At 47.5% G+C, this 19,716-nt stretch overlaps 1 protein-coding gene across 1 annotated transcript in view; it reads right to left on the reverse strand.

Annotated features, from left to right (window-relative positions):
- Window positions 1-19,219, reverse strand: part of TAPT1 (transmembrane anterior posterior transformation 1) — a 55,053-nt gene extending 35,834 nt beyond the window's left edge. Inside the window, exons 1-2 of the mRNA XM_010857295.1 lie at window positions 17,812-19,219; window positions 11,593-11,723 (exon numbers count right to left, since the gene is read on the reverse strand). Of these exons, the coding sequence (XP_010855597.1) occupies window positions 11,593-11,723; window positions 17,812-17,818 (138 nt within the window). The 5' untranslated portion in view covers window positions 17,819-19,219. The remainder of the gene's footprint in view (window positions 1-11,592; window positions 11,724-17,811) is intronic.
- Between the last annotated feature and the right edge of the window lie 497 nt (window positions 19,220-19,716).

Below are 19,716 nucleotides of genomic sequence, written 5' to 3' on the forward strand. Positions count from 1 at the left end.
GTTTCTCTCCTGCTCCAGCTCCCTGCACCCCCACTTCACCCACCGTGTAGAAGGTGGTAAACTACATATAAGTACGTGTAAGTCATAACTGTCTCTGGCCTTAGCTGTGTCTGAGCTTTACGGGGTGGTGGAAGGGGAGCCTTACAAATACGTCATCTCTCTGAACCAGCAATTATATGAATGAAAAAAAAAAGTGAAGTTGCTCAGTCGTGTCTGACTCTTTGCGACCCCATGGACTTGTAGCCTACCGGGGTCCTCTGTCCATGGGATTCTCCAGGCAAGAGTACTGGAGTGGGTTGCCATTTTCTTCTCCAGGGAATCTTCCCAACCCAGGGATCGAACCCAGGTCTTCTGCACTGCAGGCAGATTCTCTACCAGCTGAGCCACCAGGGAAGCCCAATTATATGAAATATAACAAAATGCAAAGACACCAAAGCATAATGAACATGCTTCAAAAAGAAATCCTACACTGCAGTTGCAGGCTTTTATCTCTTTTCCAGCTGGTGGATTTTCCCGGGGATGGATGACAAAATGCTATACGAGGTTTTGTGTGAAAACTTCCCAGGGCTGACTCAGGCTTTGATTTCTTCCTTCTCTCTTTTAACTAAGCATTCATTGCTCGCTCTAAGAGTCCCCTGCCTTTCTGTCTCACGGGAGATCTTGTGTGGAAGGGTTTCAGAAGCCTTTCGCAGGTACTGGGCAATAGGGCAGGGCGCTGGCCTCCGTCCAGCCTCATCTCCACCTGGACCTCATCACCATGCCCCCAACTCTGCAGCAAGGTTTGGGGGCTCACCTGGTACCTGAGCGGCAGAGGCAGGGCCAGCCCCCCGCAGGTCTGCAGGAGACATGGCTTTGAGACTGAAGCACTATTTCTACTAATGACACCTGCCACTCAGCCTCAGCCTCGCCACTGGATTTGGGCTTGTATGTTAAAAAAAAAAAAGGATTTACCATTAAGTTTTTAACATCTGAACTCCAATGTGAAAACCAACCATGATTCTGTAACACTGGTCAACATCACCTGCTAGTGAAAAGTTCCACAACCAGCTCTTACCACACTCATTTTGAACCTACTGCTATTGCTCTTGATCATCTGAAAGATTAGTAGCCTCAAAACAAATAAAAACAAATCAAATGCTGGCCCCTCTCCATGGAGAGCAGAGCAAGGTTTCTTCACCTTTTAAAAATGTTTCCTTTTTTGACCAAAACCTCCTGCCTTCCTTTTAATGCCACTTGGAATTTCAAAATAAATAAAATGTTATGGCTACAATTAAAAGCAGCACAAGGATTTGGAAGATGTATCTTTGAGGTGCAGAAACCACCTCTGGCAATTCTGTATCCATTCCCCCACAGCCCCCAAGCAGCGCCTGGAGCAGAGGCCGCTGCTATGGGGTGGGAGCCAGGAGGCAGGGGTCAAGCAGGAGGAGGGCTTTCTTCCCGCCCCTGGTCTCAGTGTGTGAGGTTCTGGGTCCACTCCTGCATCTTGCTCAGTCCTATACATGGGATACGAGGTCACTGGGGAGGGACCCCTTCCCCAGGGAATTCAAAGCTAAAGAGGAGGACTGCACGGTAAGGGCTGGATGAAGGATGTACTCTGGGTGCGCTGGGGACAAGATAAGGGCTGTGTGCGAGCTGGGGTGGGGACAGGGGCTGGGGAGTGGGCACTCCGGGGAGGCATGAACGGTCAGCAAAGCTCCCCCATGAGAGAGATGGGCACGAGCTGCTGCCAGGCAGAAAGAAGGAAGCACCTTGATGAGAGCGCCTGAGTGCTCTCCGCTAGCTTCACAATGCCATCTCAGGACTGTCTCACTGACACAAAAGCGAAACAGCAGCTGCAACTACCTCTTCTTAACATACCCTCAACACTACAAAGCAACAAAAAGGCTTTACATGGTATTTTCATTCAGTTCCTATTTTGAAAGAAGTTTTTGATTTATTTTTCCTAAATGTTTATCACTTGTCTGACTGTCAAAAGAGCAGAACTGAGTTCCTCCACTAGCGAGATCAAATCTCCCTTCTGTGACTCTCTCCCTTGCTGCCACATCCTCTCCTTGTGGGCAAACTCATTCACAGGGTCATGGACTGCCGGCCTCCTGAGATGACCGAGTCCAACCTCCTAATCTCAAACAAAGACAGTCAAAGCCAAAGCAATGCCTTGATCGGTGGACCTGAGATGAGAAGGTGAGGCTGTTCATCTCCACCCCAAGACCCCCTGTGCGGCACTAACCTCTCCTTTGCAACAGTAACATAGTCTATGCCCCAAAGACAACGTTCTGTACCTACCGTCATACTTATCTCTTCAACCTGATGTGACCTAAGTAGTTACTATTTAAGACTAAGCAGTTGAATTCAATTTTCTATAAATAACGTACAAAGCATGGTAACAATGAAAAGGACTGTCAAAATGCACAGAATTATAAGGCAAAGAAAAGTCAAAATTATGATTTCACCTTAGTTCTACATCTTAGGATAGGCAAAGCTATATAAATGTATGTTACCATAGAAAAGTAATTTTGATAAAAGTCTTCATAATAATCACCCCTACATCTGACATGTGTTTAACTTGAGGGATAGATGTCTTAAAGAAGTAAATTAATCAACTGGTTTGAACCTGAAGAGCACACACCTGGAGTGGTCTTGACCTCTCCCTGCTTCTTTCATTTCCAGTCCACGCTGAACATCGCTATGCTTCAGAAGCAGAGCTCTGGAGGGGGCAGATGACCCCTCATCACCCTCAATCTCTTTCTCCCTTTGCTGGAAAAGCCTAATCTACCCCAGCCCAGGCCCCGTGCAGCGGGGTGGCTGTGTGGCTCAGCCTGGCCCACAAGGCATCGGCGGAAGAAGGCACACTGGGCACCACTGCGGAAGCTTTTATTATGAAAGGGTCGGTGGAGAAGGCGGCGCTGCCCATCTGACTGTAATGCAGATATAAGGTCGGAGGTGCAGCTGACATCTTTCTAGTGAAAGGCAGTAAGGGGACCAAGAGCCAATCTGCCAGTGATGGTGAAAGAGAAAGAGAAAAAGGACTTGAGTCCATGCTGGCCGCATGAATCCGCTGGAAACAGATCTCCTTGCTCTAGGCTTGTTAGAAGTTGTAAAAACCTTTTTGTTTAAGTCACTGTTAGGTATTCATGCTCACTCACTCACTCGTGTCCGACTCTACAACCCCAATGGATTGTAGCGCACCAGGGATTTCCCAGGCAAGAATACTGGAGTGGGTTGCCATTTCCTTCTCCAGGGGATCTTCCTGACCCAGGGATAGAACCCAGGCCTCTTCTCTGTGTCTCCCACATCAGTAGGTGGGTTCTTTACCATTGTGCCACCGGGAAGCCCATTCCGTTATACAATACACACAGCTAAAAGTATTCTAGAGGAGAAAGTTTTCGTTTCCTCCCGATGCCAGTCTAAACCCCTCAGCCTAACCTTCCGTCACCTGGTTCCAGCCCGTCCTTTCAGTGCGCCTGTCCTCTGTGTTCCTGACAACCTCCCAGTTCTGGGTCTCCTTAGCATACCTCACCCCTCACCTCCACATGGACTTCCCTGTGGCTCAGATGGTAAAGAATCTGCCTGCACTATGGGAGACCCAGGTTCAATCCCTGGGTCGGGAAGATGCCCTGGAGAAGGGAATGGCAACTCACTCCAGTATTCTTGCCTGGAGAATCCCATGGACAGAGGAGCCTGGTGGGCTACAGTCCATGGGGTCACAAAGAGTCGGAAAATATGGAGCGACTAACACTAACCAACACCTCCACGTATGCCCTAAACTGTACAGAAGTGACCTCTTTTTCCTCATCACCTTGCCATTCCCTTCATTAGTCCCATGTTTATCTCTGTACTTCCCCACGGTACAAGTGCCTGGAACCTAGCACTCAAATCAAAAACTGAGAAGATAACTGCATGAGGGCGGGTGGTTGGTTGTTCAGTCACTAAGTTGTGTCTGACTCTTTCTGACCCTGTGGACTGCAACACACCAGGCCTCCCTGTCCATCACCAACACCCGGAGCTTGCTCAAACTCATGTCCATTGAGTCAGTGATGCCATCCAACCATCTCATCCTCTGTAGCCCCCTTCTCCTCCTGTCTTCAATCTTTCCCAGCGTCAGGGTCTTTTCCAATGAGTCAGCTCTTCAAATGAGGTGGCCAAAGTATTGGAGCTTCAGCATCAGTCCTTCCAATGAAGGGTTGATTTCCTTTAGGATGGACTGGTTTGATCCTGCTGTTCAAGGGACTCTTAAGAGTTTTCTCTAGCACTACAGTTCAAAAGAATCACTTCTTCGATGCTCAGTCTTCTTAATGGTTCAGTGCTTACATACATATATGACTACTGGAAAACCCATAGCTTTGACTATATGGACCTTTGTCCACAAAGTGATGTCTTTGCTTTTAAATACACTGTCTAGGTTTGTCATAGCTTTTCTTCCAAAGAGCAAGCATTATCTCTGTGGCCATCAGCTAAACCCCCATGAAAGATATAAGCTTCACTTTCAGATAGCTTGACTGCAAGGAGAAAGGGAAGAAAACATTTTTCCTAAAGGTTCTTTCCGCCTGAGATCAGCAATCCAAGAGGCCAGGGGTCAGAAATCATGACCCTTCAGGGTTAGAAGAGCCCTTTATTAGCAAGTGAAGCAGTCTGGTTAGAAGTAGAGCTGGAGATCAAAGAGGGACACAGAGAACCTTGAAAACCAGTCCCCTCCCACCCACTCCCCGCTGGACTCAGCCCAGGTGACTGCCATCCCCACTGCAAATGAAACGGTCACTGCAGTGCAACCAGGGGACAAGAAATCTTTCAAACTTTTTCCTGTTCTCCCAGGCAGGGCATTCCAATTTGCTAAGTGAGACTTGTAAAGATTTTAAAACACTTACAGAAGGCTTTTGCGCTTGTTTAGTTGCTAAGTCATGTCCGACTCCTGTGAACCCATGGACTGTAGCCTGCCAGGCTCCTCCGTCTATGGGATTATCCAAGCAGGAGTACTGGGTGGGTTGCCATTTCCTTCTCCAGGGGATCTTCCCCGCCCAGGGATCCAACCTGGATTCTTTACCATTGAGCCATCTAGGAAGCCCACAGAAGGCTTACCATGTAATTGACATTCAGATGAGAACACTGAGGCATACAGAAACAGAAGTGAATTGGTCACGGCCTCATACTTGATAAACTGTGGAGCCAAGATTCAAATTCAGGCAGGCTGGCCTTCGAGTTCATGCCCTTCAACCACTTTGCTATCCTGGCTCTCAGTTCAGGATGCAGAGATACTGCAGTTTAGCTTCCTCCTTGTGTGGAAGAAAAAAAGAGAGCTCCCCAGGTGGAGCATATGTGCAGTTAGTAGCAGATCCAGACAAGAACCCCTGGCGCATGTGGGAGCGTGGAGAAAGGACTGCAGAGGAAAAGAAGAAGTGTTGCCTCCGGTCAACAAATGCTCCAGAATTTTATATCCTTACGTCACATTGAGAAGTTCAGGCATAAAAATGTGCTAATAACTAGAAAAACTACTTTAAATATATAAGTAATTCATCTTTATTAAATGTCAAGTATAACATGTTAATCTACTGACAACATTACACAAAAAACCTGTCTTTTTTTTTTTTCTTTTTAACAACCACTAAACAGGTTCAGTTGGAGATGCTGAGTTGACCTTTCTCTTGACTTTAAAAGAATAAGCATTAATTACATGCTTTATAGTATCTGCAACCCCTGAAAACACAAAATGCTCTTTAATTATCAAGTTTCTCTTTCTGCAAAGGTTAGGTGGAAATACAGTAACAAGAACATTTTTTTAAAAATTAGTATGGCATTATATATTAAATAAACACAAAGGTAACCAATAAAAATAAGTTATATTACCACAAACGTCTCGACTGCCTCTCAACTCTCACGATAAATGCCTGAAGTGGGACCCCGTCCCCACATCAAATAAAGGCCTTAGGAACAGCAGAGTGAATTCACGCTGTTATGAGAGATATTTAAGCCTGGAATTAAACTGAAATCTAAGTCTGCTTTCCTCTATGCTCCACTTAGTCTTAAGTTGATACAAAAGAAATTGTGGTTTTGGACTGTGAATTTTAGATTATGACTACGCTCAAACACATCTTTATTAATCAAAATAGGAACCATTACAATCCACACATTTTTGCCAACAGAAATGTTTGTTTATTCCCGTAGAATAAACATCCATGCTTCAGGATTCAACGGACTCTTGGAAGCCATCTTCTGCCTCCTGCTGGCTATGGCCGTGTTCTCCCTACAAAAAGCTGTCAGAATGCTCGAGGAAGTGGTAGTCGGCTGGCGAGAGATCAGGTGACTATGGCGAACGAGGCAGAACTCTGCAGCCCAATTCGTTCAACTTCGGAAGCCTTGGTTTTGCAACGTGTGCTTGGGCACTGTCGTGCAGAAGAACTGGGCCCGCTGTGCTGACCAGTGCTGACCGCGGGCATGGCAGTTTTCAGCGCATCTCATTCATTTGCTGAGCATACTTCTCAGATATAGTGGTTTTGCCAGGATTCAGGAAGCTGGAGTGGATCAGACTGGCAGGAGACCACCAGTGTCCAAGACCATTTGTTTTTTGATGCAAGTTTGGTTTGGGGAAGTGCTTTGGAGCTTCTTCTTGGTCTAGCCACTGAGCTGGTCATCACTGGTTGTATAAAATCCACTTTTCGTCACACATCACAATCCGATCGAGAAACAGTTCGTTGTTGTTGAAGAGAATGAGAGAAGACGACACTTCAAAACGATTTTATTTTGATTTTTCAGTCAGCTCATGAAGCAGCCACTTACCGAGCTTTTTCACCTTTCCAATTTGCTTTAAATGCTGAATGAATGTAGAATGGTTGACAATGAGTTCTTTGGCAACTTCTTATGTAGCTGTAAGAAAATCTGCCTTGATAATTGCTCTCAATTGGTTGTTGCTAACTTCCAACGGGCAGCCACTAAGCCCGTCATCTCCAAGGTTCTCGCCTCCTTTCTAAAACTTCTTGAATTACCACTGCATTATATGTTCATTAGCAGTTCCTTGGCCAAATGCACTGCTGATGTTGTGAACTGTCTCTGCTGCTTTACGACCCACTTTGAATTTGAATAAAAATATTGCTCAAATTTGCTTTTTCTCTAATATCATTTTTATAGTCTTAAAATAAACGTAAAACAAACAGCAAGTAGTAAGTCATTAGGAAAAAAAAATAAATTGAGAAATGAGCCTTAAAATGGGGTATAACATAACCACATTTATATAAGAATGTACTCCAATATCAAAGAGCCAAAGCACAATTACTTTTGCACCAACCTAATAGAAGAAGAAACTTCTCTAAACTGAAAAAGATGATATTCTTTTGTATATTTTAAGCAGTAAAACACCTGAAGTATTGTTCTCAGAGACTAAATCGACATGTCCTAAATAGGCCTAAAACCAAAGCCTTTCTCGTGGGCAACAGGATTAGAACATAATGGCAACTGTGTGTGAGCGGTGTCCACTAAACTTTTCTCACGCTAATAACGTTTCAAACACGTACAAGTGAAACCGAAGTTACCAAAAAAAAACAACAAAACAAAACACTTACCCTGAGTACAAGCAATGAATGCAATGTGATACTTTTTCTATTCTTCAATTAAACAGAATAAATCCTCATTGATTACAACTTAGTGCATGGGTTATCCCACCTACTAGTGGCCCTACAACAGACCACAGGTTGAAAAACACTGGTTTATACTGAAGCCCCATCAAGACCTGCAGAGATTTTCCCAGAAGACAACTTAGAACTCACAATGACAAATATGAAATGCTTACAAGTTTCTGTGAGAAATCCACCCAGAAACTTGCTTGTGATTTCAATGCTGCATGGATCATAAGAAACTGTGGAAAATTCTGAAAGAGATGGGAATCCCAGATCACTTGACCTGCCTCTTGAGAAATTTGTATGCAGGTCAGGAAGCAACAGCTAGAACAGGACATGGAACAACAGACTGGTTCCAAATAGGAAAAGGAGTACATCAAGGCTGTATATTGTCACCCTGCTTATTTAACTTATATACAGAGTACATCATGAGAAATGCTGGACTGGAAGAAACACAAGCTGGAATCAAGATTGCCGGGAGAAATATCAATTACCTCAGATATGCAGATGACACCACCCTTATGGCAGAAAGTGAAGAGGAACTCAAAAGCCTCTTGATGAAAGTGAAAGAATAGAGTGAAAAAGTTGGCTTAAAGCTCAACATTCAGAAAACGAAGATTATGGCATCTGGTTCCATCACTTCACGGGAAATAGATGGGTAAACAGTGGAAACAGTATCAGACTTTATTTTTCTGGGCTCCAAAATCACTGCAGATGGTGACTGCAGCCATGAAATTAAAAGATGCTTACTCCTTGGAAGGAAAGTTATGACCAACCTAGATAGCATATTCAAAAGCAGAAACATTACTTTGCCAACAAAGGTTCGTCTAGTCAAGGCTATGGTTTTTTCTGTGGTCATGTATGGATGTGAGAGTTGGACTGTGAAGAAGGCTGAGTGCCAAAGAATTGATGCTTTTGAACTGTGGTGTTGGAGCAGACTCTTGAGAGTCCCTTGGACTGCAAGGAGATCCAACCAGTCCATTCTAAAGGAGATCAGTCCTGAGTGTTCTTTGGAAGGACTGATGCTAAAGCTGAAACTCCAGTACTTTGGCCACCTCATGCAAAGAACTGACTCACTGGAAAAGACTCTGACGCTGGGAGGGATTGGGGGCACGAGGAGAAGGGGACGACAGAGGATGAGATGGCTGGATGGCATCACTGACTCAATGGACGTGAGTCTGAGTGAACTCCGGGAGTTGGTGATGGACAGGGAGGCCTGGCGTGCTGCGATTCATGGGGTCGCAAAGAGTTGGACACGACTGGCGACTGAACTGAACTGAACTGAATGAAGAAAAGAACTGTGGTGCTGGAGAAGACTCTTGAGAGTCCCTTACTATAAGGAGATCAAACCAGTCAATCCTAACAGAAATTATCCTTGAATATTCACTGGAAGGACTGATGCTAAAGTTGAAGGTCCAAAACTTTGGCCACTAATATGAAGAGACAACTCATTGGAAAAGACCCTGATGCTGGGAAAGACTGAAGGCAAAAGAAGGGGGTGGCAGAAGATGAGATAGTTGGATGGCATCACCGACACAATGGACACGAATTTGAGCAAACTCTGGGAGAGAGGAGGACAGAGGAGCCTGGCGTGTTGCAGTCCATGGGGTCGCAGAGAGTTGGACACAACTTAGTGACTGAATGACAACAGATGAGGAAAGAGAAGGATGGGGGTACTGAGCCTGCCTCTGATGAGGTGACAGTTATGGGGGGTCGCTGTCACTGTGAGTTATTTCTACCGCAGGTGGAGTGGTACAAGGGGTCAGAAGGACACCTCCTTAGTTGAAGTCCATAAAGTCTGCCTGTGGACAGTGGACACGACCCTCTGGGCTCGCCCAGAGCAAAGAGGGAGGCCAGCAGCTCAGACAGGCAGTGGACGAGCATCCAGGCTGCAGAGAGAAGGCAGGCCCCCGGCAAGGTTAGCTGCAGCAGCTTTCCACTTCTAGCCCATGGCTGATCACGGCAGAAAAAAGCGAGCTTTGAAAAGCAGGTTCAGGTGTTTTAAGAAAGACACAAGAATTACTGTAAATAAAAAGCAGAAGAAATGTCACCCGCCAGGTTCCTCCTTAAAGCTACTCTAATACACAAAACAAGGGAGCTGCTGCCCTCGGGAGGAGGGCTGCACCGCCGCCCCCCACTCCGCACCACAAACACCTCCCTTACCTCCAGGCCTTGGCTCCAGCACAGAGCCCTAGAGAAAAGCAGTGACACGGGAACAGCCACGTGTGTTTGAGGACCCTGGCCAAAGGCACCAAACGTCTGCTGGTTCCTCCACTGTCTAACCTCACCCCAATACAGAACCCCCCAAAGCTCTCGCATGCCACCTGCCACCAAAAACCCAAGAAAACAAGGTCTGTCAACCCACCTCTTCACAAGCGACCCTCCTCCTTCTACCATACGGATGGATGGTTAGAAATAAACAAACCTCGGCCAAACTGCCCGTGCCCTCCCTTCTCACTGTCTACCGCTCCTCCTGTTGTTACAGCCCACGGAGAAAGCACACCAACTAAACCCTTCCATACCAACTCTAAGAGAAACTGTGATTCCAGGGAAGTGACTCGAACATCAAAAGTTCCGTTTCTAAAAATGTATGAAAACATGTTTTAGCATAGATAAAGCTGAATTATTGCTTAACTCTTTCCTTCTTATAAGAAACTTCCATGGATGTACAAGTTGGACCATAAAGAAAGCGGAGCGCTGAAGAACTGGTATTTTTGAACTGTAGTGTTGGAGAAGACTTGAGAGTCCCTTGGACTTCAAGGAGATCAAACCAGGCAATCCTAAAGGAAATCAGCACTGAATATTCACTGGAAGGACTGATGCTGAAGCTCCAATACTTTGGCCACCTGATGCGAACAACTCCTTAGAAAAGGCCCTGATACTGGGAAAGACTGAAGGCAGGAGAAGGGGATGACAGAGGATGAGATGGTGGGTGGCATCACCGACTCGATGGACATGAGTTTGAGCAAGCTCTGGGAATTGGTGATGGACAGTGAAGCCTAGCAGCTGCAGCCCCTGGGGTTGCAAAGAATCAGACACAACTGAGCGACTGAACTGAACTGAAAGCTGAATTATCGCTTAACTCTTTCCTTCTTATAAGAAATTTCCAGATGGTTCAGACTCATCAACTCTGTGAATGCAGAGGAAAAGGGCAGCCTTGGCTTTGTATCTGATCAGTCCTGGTGGCCTAGGACACATCAAGGGAGCACGAAGACATCAAGGGAGCACCACACGGAAGGATCGGTGCTGTTGTTATGTGTTTATTCCCCACTGAAATGCTTTCTGTGTTGAAGGTGAAACAGACTATCTAATTTTCTTTGAAGAAACTGTCCTTTACATTTTTAAAAATGAGGGCTTTCTGAGAAACTGACACCTTAACAAAGGGGGAAATTAAATAATTTATATCGTGCTGAATGGGAAAAAAAAAAAATGATTCTAGGAAAAACAAACTGAAGAGAACTAGAAGGATAAGAAAAGAGTAATTCCTTGAAGAAAGTTATCTGGATGGGACAGAAATGGGAACTATTGCTTGTACTGTTTAGTTGCCAGGAGTGTCCAGCTCGTCTGTGGTCCCATGGACGGGGAGCCTGGTGGGCAAGGGCTCCTCGCTCTGCAGGATTCTCCAGCCAAGAAGACTCGGAGTGAGTACCTATTTCCTCCTCCAGGGGATCTTCCTGACCCAGGAATAAAACCCATGACTCCTGCATTGGAGGCAGATTCTTTACCACTGAGCCACCAGGGAGGACTCAAATGGGAATTCAGCAAGTTTAATAAATAGCGAAGTTACAGATCACTGGATCTGACACTGAAAAATGCACTTTTTAAAGACTCTCCCTATCTGGGAATTCCTATTCCACCTAATTATTCATGATCACATTATTCCCAATATTTAAAAAATTCCACTCAAGCGGTTCAAATTGTTTTTAATAGAATTAACATGTTGACATAATTTTCAAAATGATGGCAAGTCATTAAAAAAAAATAACAGTACCTTTTCCAATTCCCTTGGTATTCGCATACACGTGTACACTCTTTCTCTTCTTTCTGTATACTTGGCCTCATTATGTTCAAGGAAGTACCCTCTGGTTAGTTCAGCGCTGAGGAACCTGAATAGTGAAAGCTCTACAAGAAAAAAAAAGACAAAACAAAAAGAACAGCATTTATCAAGCGACTTCCAAGGCTAGCTGGCGCCCCAGGTAACACAGACGTAAAACAAGGTTATAAAACAAAGTATCTACGTTTCGGTGCCCAGAACTGAACTACACATAAGCCATCAGCGGAGAGTGAGAAAACTGCTGTTTTTGTGTGATATAAACCGAAAATGTCAGGGGAATATACCAGGGGCCATTGCTATAAGCCAGAATATAAGTCAGAAGTTCTCTGAGAGTCTAGTGAGGGGTCTTAGGTGATAGAGGGCCTGGGCTGACGCAGAGTAGAAGGCAGGGGAAAAGATACTAACAGAGACACACGCACACACACACACAGAGTGGGTACCAAGTGCACACAAAACGGAGACACACACACGCACACACACACAAGCTGAGTCACCCGAGAGGCACTCCTCCAGTCCAGGAGTGAGCTGGGCGGAAGAACACACTCGACACTGGAACAAATCCTTCCTTCTTCTTTAGCCTCAGAGATGCTGCCAGTGTCTAAATAACACCATTTCCCCAGGTGAAGGCTTCCCAACACGATGGTAACTGTGAGTCACACAAGACAGAACCTCAACCCCATCTGAAGACCGCACTCCCCGTGGACCTGTCCACCTGTTTTCCGTTCCTCTGATGCAAATTCACCCTCCGTTGTCTCATCTCAGCTGAGCAAAGAAAGGCTGGAGGAGGCTGAACGCTTTCCACTGGGCTGTATCTGGCAGACCTGGGATGGCAAGTAAGGTTGTTACCTGATCCTAATGTTTCCACCGTGTGGGCCATGCTTCCCGGCAGCCCACCACCTGGTCGACCTCTTGGCCCCCGGCCTCAGATCCTCCCTTCCTCCTTCACTCTTTAGGAGGCTGTCCTCTCTTCCCGGACTCAGGACACCAAGGGCTGCAAAGCGTCCTCTCTGCTCTGAGCTGGCCTCTTGCTCCTTCCCCAAACCCCATGTTGGTGTTCCCTCCCACAGATGACAAAGCAGGAAGGTCGATTTCACTCACAAGCGTCCTCCTGCGGAGTTCTGTCTTATATGACGCTAGGATTTAAAGGCTGCGGGGGTGGGGAAGTGTACAGTCCTAAACACTCTGGAAGAGTCTCTAGGAAGACTCAGAAGTGGACTTACTACCTCCCAGTGGGCCTAAAACAGCTGACTTCCTCCAGCACTGGGACAGACAGCGAGTTCCTTGAACATCAGGTGAAGTGGCTTGCTTATGTGCAGAAGTCAGAGTCCCACCCACCCCCAAATTACAGATTTCTTTAAATACAAGATTCATAATCGACTTGGAGAGTCAGTGGTACCATGAAAGCCACCTGGAGACTGAAAGAGGTGGAGAACCCGACCAGGGCCTACTGCAGCTGGGCAGAGAGGCAGGTCAGGCTGCACAGTGACCGCGGGCATGGTGCTCTTAGGACACCTCGGCTGAAGCCACGGACACAAGGTGTGGGCTCCGCCGTGTGCGCCTCAAGGCAACCGCATGCGGACGGAGTGACACTTCTGGCTCAGAACTTTCTAACACGTTGGTGGCTGGCTAGATCCAGCACAAGATCTACGGCCTGAAGGAGAGGGGAAAAAAGAGTGTTTTGTGCTGTAAACAAGGACAGCTAAAACCGAAGAGAAAGACCAAACAGTTAAGACTTGAACACAGTTCGGTTTTCCAACTGGACAGAAGAGAGACGCTTTCATTAGTGAATATCTATAAATATCAATTCTTTCAAGTGAATGAATGCTGGGAAGCAACGGGACATTCAGGAAGCAGAAGAAACTGCGCTGGCACAAACTGGCACTGACGCCAGCGAGCAGGGTCACGAGCCCCGAAGGGCGCATCACCAGACTCCCTGGTCTTCCTCCACCTGATCCTGAAGGGCTTGCGGGTTTGGTTGGGTGCTCTTGCTTCTTATGGGCTTTCCAGGTGGCAAGGGGTCAGGAATCTGCCTGTTAATGCAGGTAGACGCCAGAGACAAGGGTTCGATCCCTGGGTGGGGAAGATCCCCTGGAGGAGGGCATGGCAACCCGCTCCTGTCCTCTTGCCTGGAGAATCCCATGGACAGACGAGCCCGGCGGGCCACAGCCCGTGGGGCCGCAAAGAGTCGAATATGACTGAGGACTTCACACACACGCACACACATGCAACACAGCAGGGCCACAGTAAAATTCCGGCCACCCTGTAAGGCCATATTGTTTCATGTGTCACCAGGTGTCTTTTCTTCATTCTTCTTATCTTTCTTCCCTACACATTCTCTCCTGGGGCGGTCTAAGGTCAAAACCATCACCTCAATCCTGACGCTGCCATAGCTTCCGGTTTTGACTCCTGAGCCTGGACTACTTCCCACTGCCTGTGGGCAATTCCACCTAGAATTTCCAAAGGCACCTGTAGCCGGCAAACTGCAATCCACCCTTCCCCCATTAATCCCCACTACTGCAGCCCCATCGTTAGTTCCGGGCTCACCAGTGACAAGGCTCCAGGCCGGCAGCTGGGGGCCGATTCTGACCATTCCCCGCACCCCCCCCCCCCCCACCCGCCCCGTCCCCTTTCCAAGCCCTGATGACTCCTCCTCAAAAACGTTTATAAACTTGCCCTCTTGTTCCGAACTCCGTCTGCATGTGGTCCTCCCGGCTCTCTCCAGGTTACTGTGGAGGCTGACCAGCGCCCGCCTTCCGCTCCTCGCTCCCCTAGGCCCCACCTGGCCTGGCCCGGGTCGGCACACACACAGGCTGGCGGCAGAAACCCTCCGGGGCTCGTGGCACCTCCAAGCGAGGTCAACACCCTGGCAGAGGGGACAGCAGAGCCCTGCCAACTCAGCCCAGTTTATCTTTCTTTCCTGCCGCGCAGCATGCCTGCCTCCCCTGAACGTCAAGGTCGCTGTTCTCTAGTTACAACACGTCTCACCGCGGGCAAACGCTGTGTGTAGGCTCCCTCTGTCCACTCATGTGAGCACACAGGTGAGCCTCTATGGGCGAGGGACGCGCGGAGTCACCTGCTCCAGGAAGACTCCCCGGGTTTTCCCCTGGAGCCCGGGTACACACACACTCCTCCGGTGTTCTTTCCCTCTGCATCCTCGGGACACAGCGCTAAAGAGGGCTCAGCCGATGCTCCCTGAACGAATGAGTGGCTCAGAGGAGAGGAAGGCAGTCACAGAGGAGGGTGTGGTGGAGAGCAAGAATCGGAAATAAGAGGCGGCGCAAGCAGAGCGCGGCAGCTTCTCGAGCACAGTGCCCGGGACTGGGGCAGGTGTGTTCTGAGATGCGGGCGCTCTCAGCAGGGAAGCGCTCTGGAGCATCTGGTCAGTGAGCATCCAAAGGACAGTCCCCGACAGGCACCTGCACTCCGCCCCAGGGGCACAGCCAGTAAGGGCCCCGGCACATCGTCCACACACAGTAAGGGCAGGGAAGGGAGCTGGGGGGCGTGAGCTAGTATCTCGGTGTGTGAAGGATTAGATAAACAGGCTGTCACACGAGTGTATCTTTTGAAAAGCAAATTAAACCGAAAGGCTGGGATGAGCTGTCCGTGTGGTCAGGCCGCTCAAGACGGCTGTCCTCTTGCTCTCTGTCCATCGGCTGACCGACCAGGGCCTGCCTCACTGTGTCCCTGGCGCAGGGCTGAACTTCCAGCAGAGCTGCCCCCGGCCCTAGTCTGTACTGGTCAAACGGCGGGGAGGGGCGTGGCCCTCGGCTGGTTTCCCTGGTAACCAAAGAGCTCCCCCCCCACCTTCTCCCTGGAAGCCCCCCTCCCCACCCTCATCCCTTTCAAACCACAGAGGTCTCTCTGTTGTCGAGTCCCGGCTCTTCCTTCGGTCCTGAACCTGGGCAAGCTCAGGCCAGGTGGGCCCGCGGGCTGCAGCCTGACCCTGTACCTTGCTTATTTAGAAAGTCATCCTCCGGGCCGGTGTCCTCCCTGGGCCCACAGAAGACGGAGCCTCCTCCACAGCGAGGGTTTTGCCCTGGTCCAGAGGAGGGCACAGGGAGAGCCGTCAGATGAGGGCGGATCCGCGCCGGTTCTGTCCCCACTGGTCCTGGGACCCTGCTCCACCCACATATCTCAACGTCACAGAAGAGGGAAACCGAGGCTTGGAGCGGTTTTACAACACCTGTCACCTGCTTGTCATTCACAAAGGATGTTCCAGCGACTGTGTATGAAAGGGTGTGAAGACCGCAAATCATGACACGCTGTCTGGAACTACTTACTGGTAACTTCACATGGTCACAGCACTAGCCAATCCGCGTTTGGTGGTCACCTAACCTTTACTGCTACGGCTGCAACCCTGTTTCCAAGGATAAAAGGGAACATGTCTAACAAGCACATTTAACGAAATGTATAACCTAAGGAACTTTCCTTAAACGAGTTTTAAAAAATTATAAAATATAAACCTATGAGGGTGTTTTAACTCTATTATAAATGTGAAGAAGTACTGTATCAGGATTCTACCTCTGGAAATGCAAGAATTTCAGTTGTAAATACCAATTTTGATTCTCCAATGGAAATTTTAACAGCAAACACAAGCATTAAAGGATAAAACATGTTTTGAGTACACAGTTCTCATAACCACGAGACAGGCTTTATCATCATGCCCATTTTATAGATGAAGAAACTGAGGCACAGAGAAGTGAAGGAGGCCTCCAAGGTCACAGAAGAAGCGTACAGTACAGCCAGCATTTAAATCAAGCAGTCCATCCCTAAAGCCTGTACCTTCTGGCACTAGATCATTCTATCATTGTCTTTAGTGCTTTTGTAAACAGGCCACTGTGTTCTGGAAAACTGGGAACCACCCCCCGACCCCATCTCTGTGCTCCCAGCACCCTGGGTTTACTTCTGTGATGTTACACTGTTTACTAAGCAGCTCCCTTGCCAGCCCTTAAACTTTCTGAAACCAAGCACCATGTATCCGGATCTTCCCCAAGTCCAGCCCCCAGTGAGTTGAGTCTAAGGGTAAGGTTTACCTATCATTAACACCATACTAGTGGGTTGGAGCAAAAAAGGCAATGGCAACCCACTCCAGTGTTCTTGCCTGGAGAATCCCAGGGACGGGGGAGCCTGGTGGGCTGCTGTCTATGGAGTCGCACAGAGTCGGACATGACTGAAGTGACAGCAGCAGCAGCAGCAACGGGTTGGAGAACAGTTTTAAAAGAAACATTAAAGCAATACTAACAAAAGAACCAAGCTTCATGGGTGAGACAGATGGAAAGCTTTCTTACCTCCTCCTCCCCCCCACACTCCTCCCTGTCCACCACACCCCTCCACCCCGCCACACTCCTGAAGGACTGGCCCTGCTTAAGGAATTAGGGTCCTCTGCTTCTCTGGTGGCTCAGACCTGCCTGCAATGCAGGAGACCTGGGTTCAATCCCTGGAGTGGGACGATCCCCTGGAGAAAGGAATGGCCACACACTCCAGCATTCTTGCCTGGAGAATTCCATGGACAGGGGAGCCTGGCACAGAGTCAGACACGACTGAGGGACTAACACAAATGTAACACCTGACTGAGGTGGCTTACAAAGGTGCTGAACACAGTACTTCATCAAACCCTCACCACAACTCTGAGAGCTAAAGGCACAGTTGACAGTGTTCACGTTTTTCAAATCAAGAATCTGAGGCTCATAGAGCTTCAGAGACTTGTCCAAAGTCACTGAAAAGCTAAGAGGCAAGTTGGGAATAGAACCCAGCACCAAAGAATTGATGCTTGCAAACTGTGGTGCTGGAGAAGACTCTACATAGAGTTCTTTGGACTGCAAGGAGATCAAACTAGTCAATCCTAAAGGAAATCCACCCTGAATATTCATTGGAAGGACTGATGCTGAAGCTCCAATACTTTGGCCAACTGATTCAACAAGCTGATTCATTGGCAAAGACCCTGATGCTGGAAAGACTGAAGGCAAAAGGAGAAGCAGACAGCAGAGGATGAGACAGTTAAGATAGTATCACCGACTCGATGGACATGAATGTGAGCAAACTCCAGGAGATGGTGAAGGACAGGGAACCATGGCGTGCTGCAGTCCCTGGAGCTGCAAACAGCTGGACACGGCTGAGCGACTGCACACACACACTCTCCCCCTGGATCGTAATTACCGTCCATCTCTCTGACGATCCTTCTAGAGAAGACGACCGAGCCCTGGCCTGGCTTCCATCTCCCAGGAGGAGCCTCTGATCCGCACTGCAGAAGGGGCTTCTGCTGCCCTGTGGCCCGAGCTCCTCAGGTACAATGCGGCAGTCCCGCTGCCGTCTGGTCCCCACCCCGCCGCCCCCCCAACCTTTTCCTGGTCACGGATACATTCTTGAATATACCTTCTACTTCTGTTCTGGAACCTTCCGCTCTGGAGCATAGCTGTGTTTCAGTGTTTCTGTTTGTTACTGCTATTGTTTTAAACACTGTTTTCTCCATTATACAGATGTACCTGAACTCACTTGTCCTGCAATTCTGGCAGGCTGCCTGGCTAATTATTCAGGAAGATGACTACTGCTCTTTGACCTCTGGCTGCCACTCTTCAAGAACTCAGCTGGTTCAGTGGACCAGAGCTCGCATGGACAGAGGAGCTGGCGGGCGGCAGTCCACAGGGGCGCAAAGAGCTGGACACGACTCGGGAACTGAGCACACACACAACGGGACCTGCGCTTTCTCCGTGCTGCGGCGGGGCTTCACGCCTTCTTAGCAAGAGTGACTTTCATTTGTTATGTCAAACATCTGTCTTTATAGTGTAAGTGCAAATTATTTTCCAAAATAAAATAACCCAATTGTTTTCTCAATACCGTTTGAGCTTTTCAGATGTCAACCAATTTTAGCTCATTTATCCAGTTCTCACCAACAAGAAATATTATTCAGTAAAATAGAAGTATTTCACTATTTAATAGAAATAGGAGCTTCTACATTTGAATAAGTGAGCCTTGCCAGTCATGAACATTTAACACTGGGAAAATAATACCAACCATAAACCTGAATCAGTTAGCCCAGATTGCTTTAATGAGAATGCATCTACTGCAGAGTTGCTTGTGACCACTCCCCTAAACTGACAAAGACCACAGTATGAAGGGCTTCTCCCTCATACCTGAACAGAGACACGTTATGCTTAATTATCTTCTGAGAGACAAATAAGAACTCAGGATAAAAAGTATTAATTTGAAGTAATGAGTAATCATAAATATATTTACATGTTCAGTAATATGTCCAAGTATATCTTTCTTAAAATAGCATGGACCATTAAAAAATTGGAAAGTAATATTGGTTAACTGCTAGGACAATACTATGAAACATGCAAATCTCCATGATCTTAAATAATGTGATCCTTAATAGGCTTTACTAAAGTTACACTAAGATACTAGTTACAAGTTTATTACACAAATACAAAGGCATACCCTTGTACAAGGCCAACTAGGAATCAATGATAGCAATCTTGCTTTCCTAACTCAAATATGGTCAGGAAGCAACAGTTAGAACTGGACGTGGAACAACAGACTGGTTCCAAATAGGAAAAGGAGTTCGTCAAGGCTGTATATTGTCACCCTGCTTATTTAACTTATATGCAGAGTACATCATGAGAAACGCTGGACTGGAAGAAACACAAGCTGGAATCAAGATTGCCGGGAGAAATATCAATTACCGCAGATACGCAGATGACACCACCCTTATGGCAGAAAGTGAAGAGGAACTAAAAAGCTTCTTGATGAAAGTGAAAGTGGAGAGTGACAAAGTGGGCTTAAAGCTCAACATTCAGAAAACGAAGATCATGGCATCCGGTCCCACCACTTCATGGGAAATAGATGGGTAAACAGTGGAAACAGTGTCAGACTTTATTTTTCTGGGCTCCAAAATCACTGCAGACGGTGACTGCAGCCATGAAATTAAAAGACGCTTACTCCTTGGAAGGAAAGTTATGACCAACCTACATAGCATGTTCAAAAGCAGAGACATTACTTTGCCAACAAAGGTTCGTCTAGTCAAGGCTATGGTTTTTCCTGTGGTCATGTATGAATGTGACA

This window comes from Bison bison, unplaced genomic scaffold (genome assembly GCF_000754665.1).
Source record: "Bison bison bison isolate TAMUID 2011002044 unplaced genomic scaffold, Bison_UMD1.0 scf7180017864379, whole genome shotgun sequence".
NCBI lineage: Eukaryota > Metazoa > Chordata > Mammalia > Artiodactyla > Bovidae > Bison > Bison bison.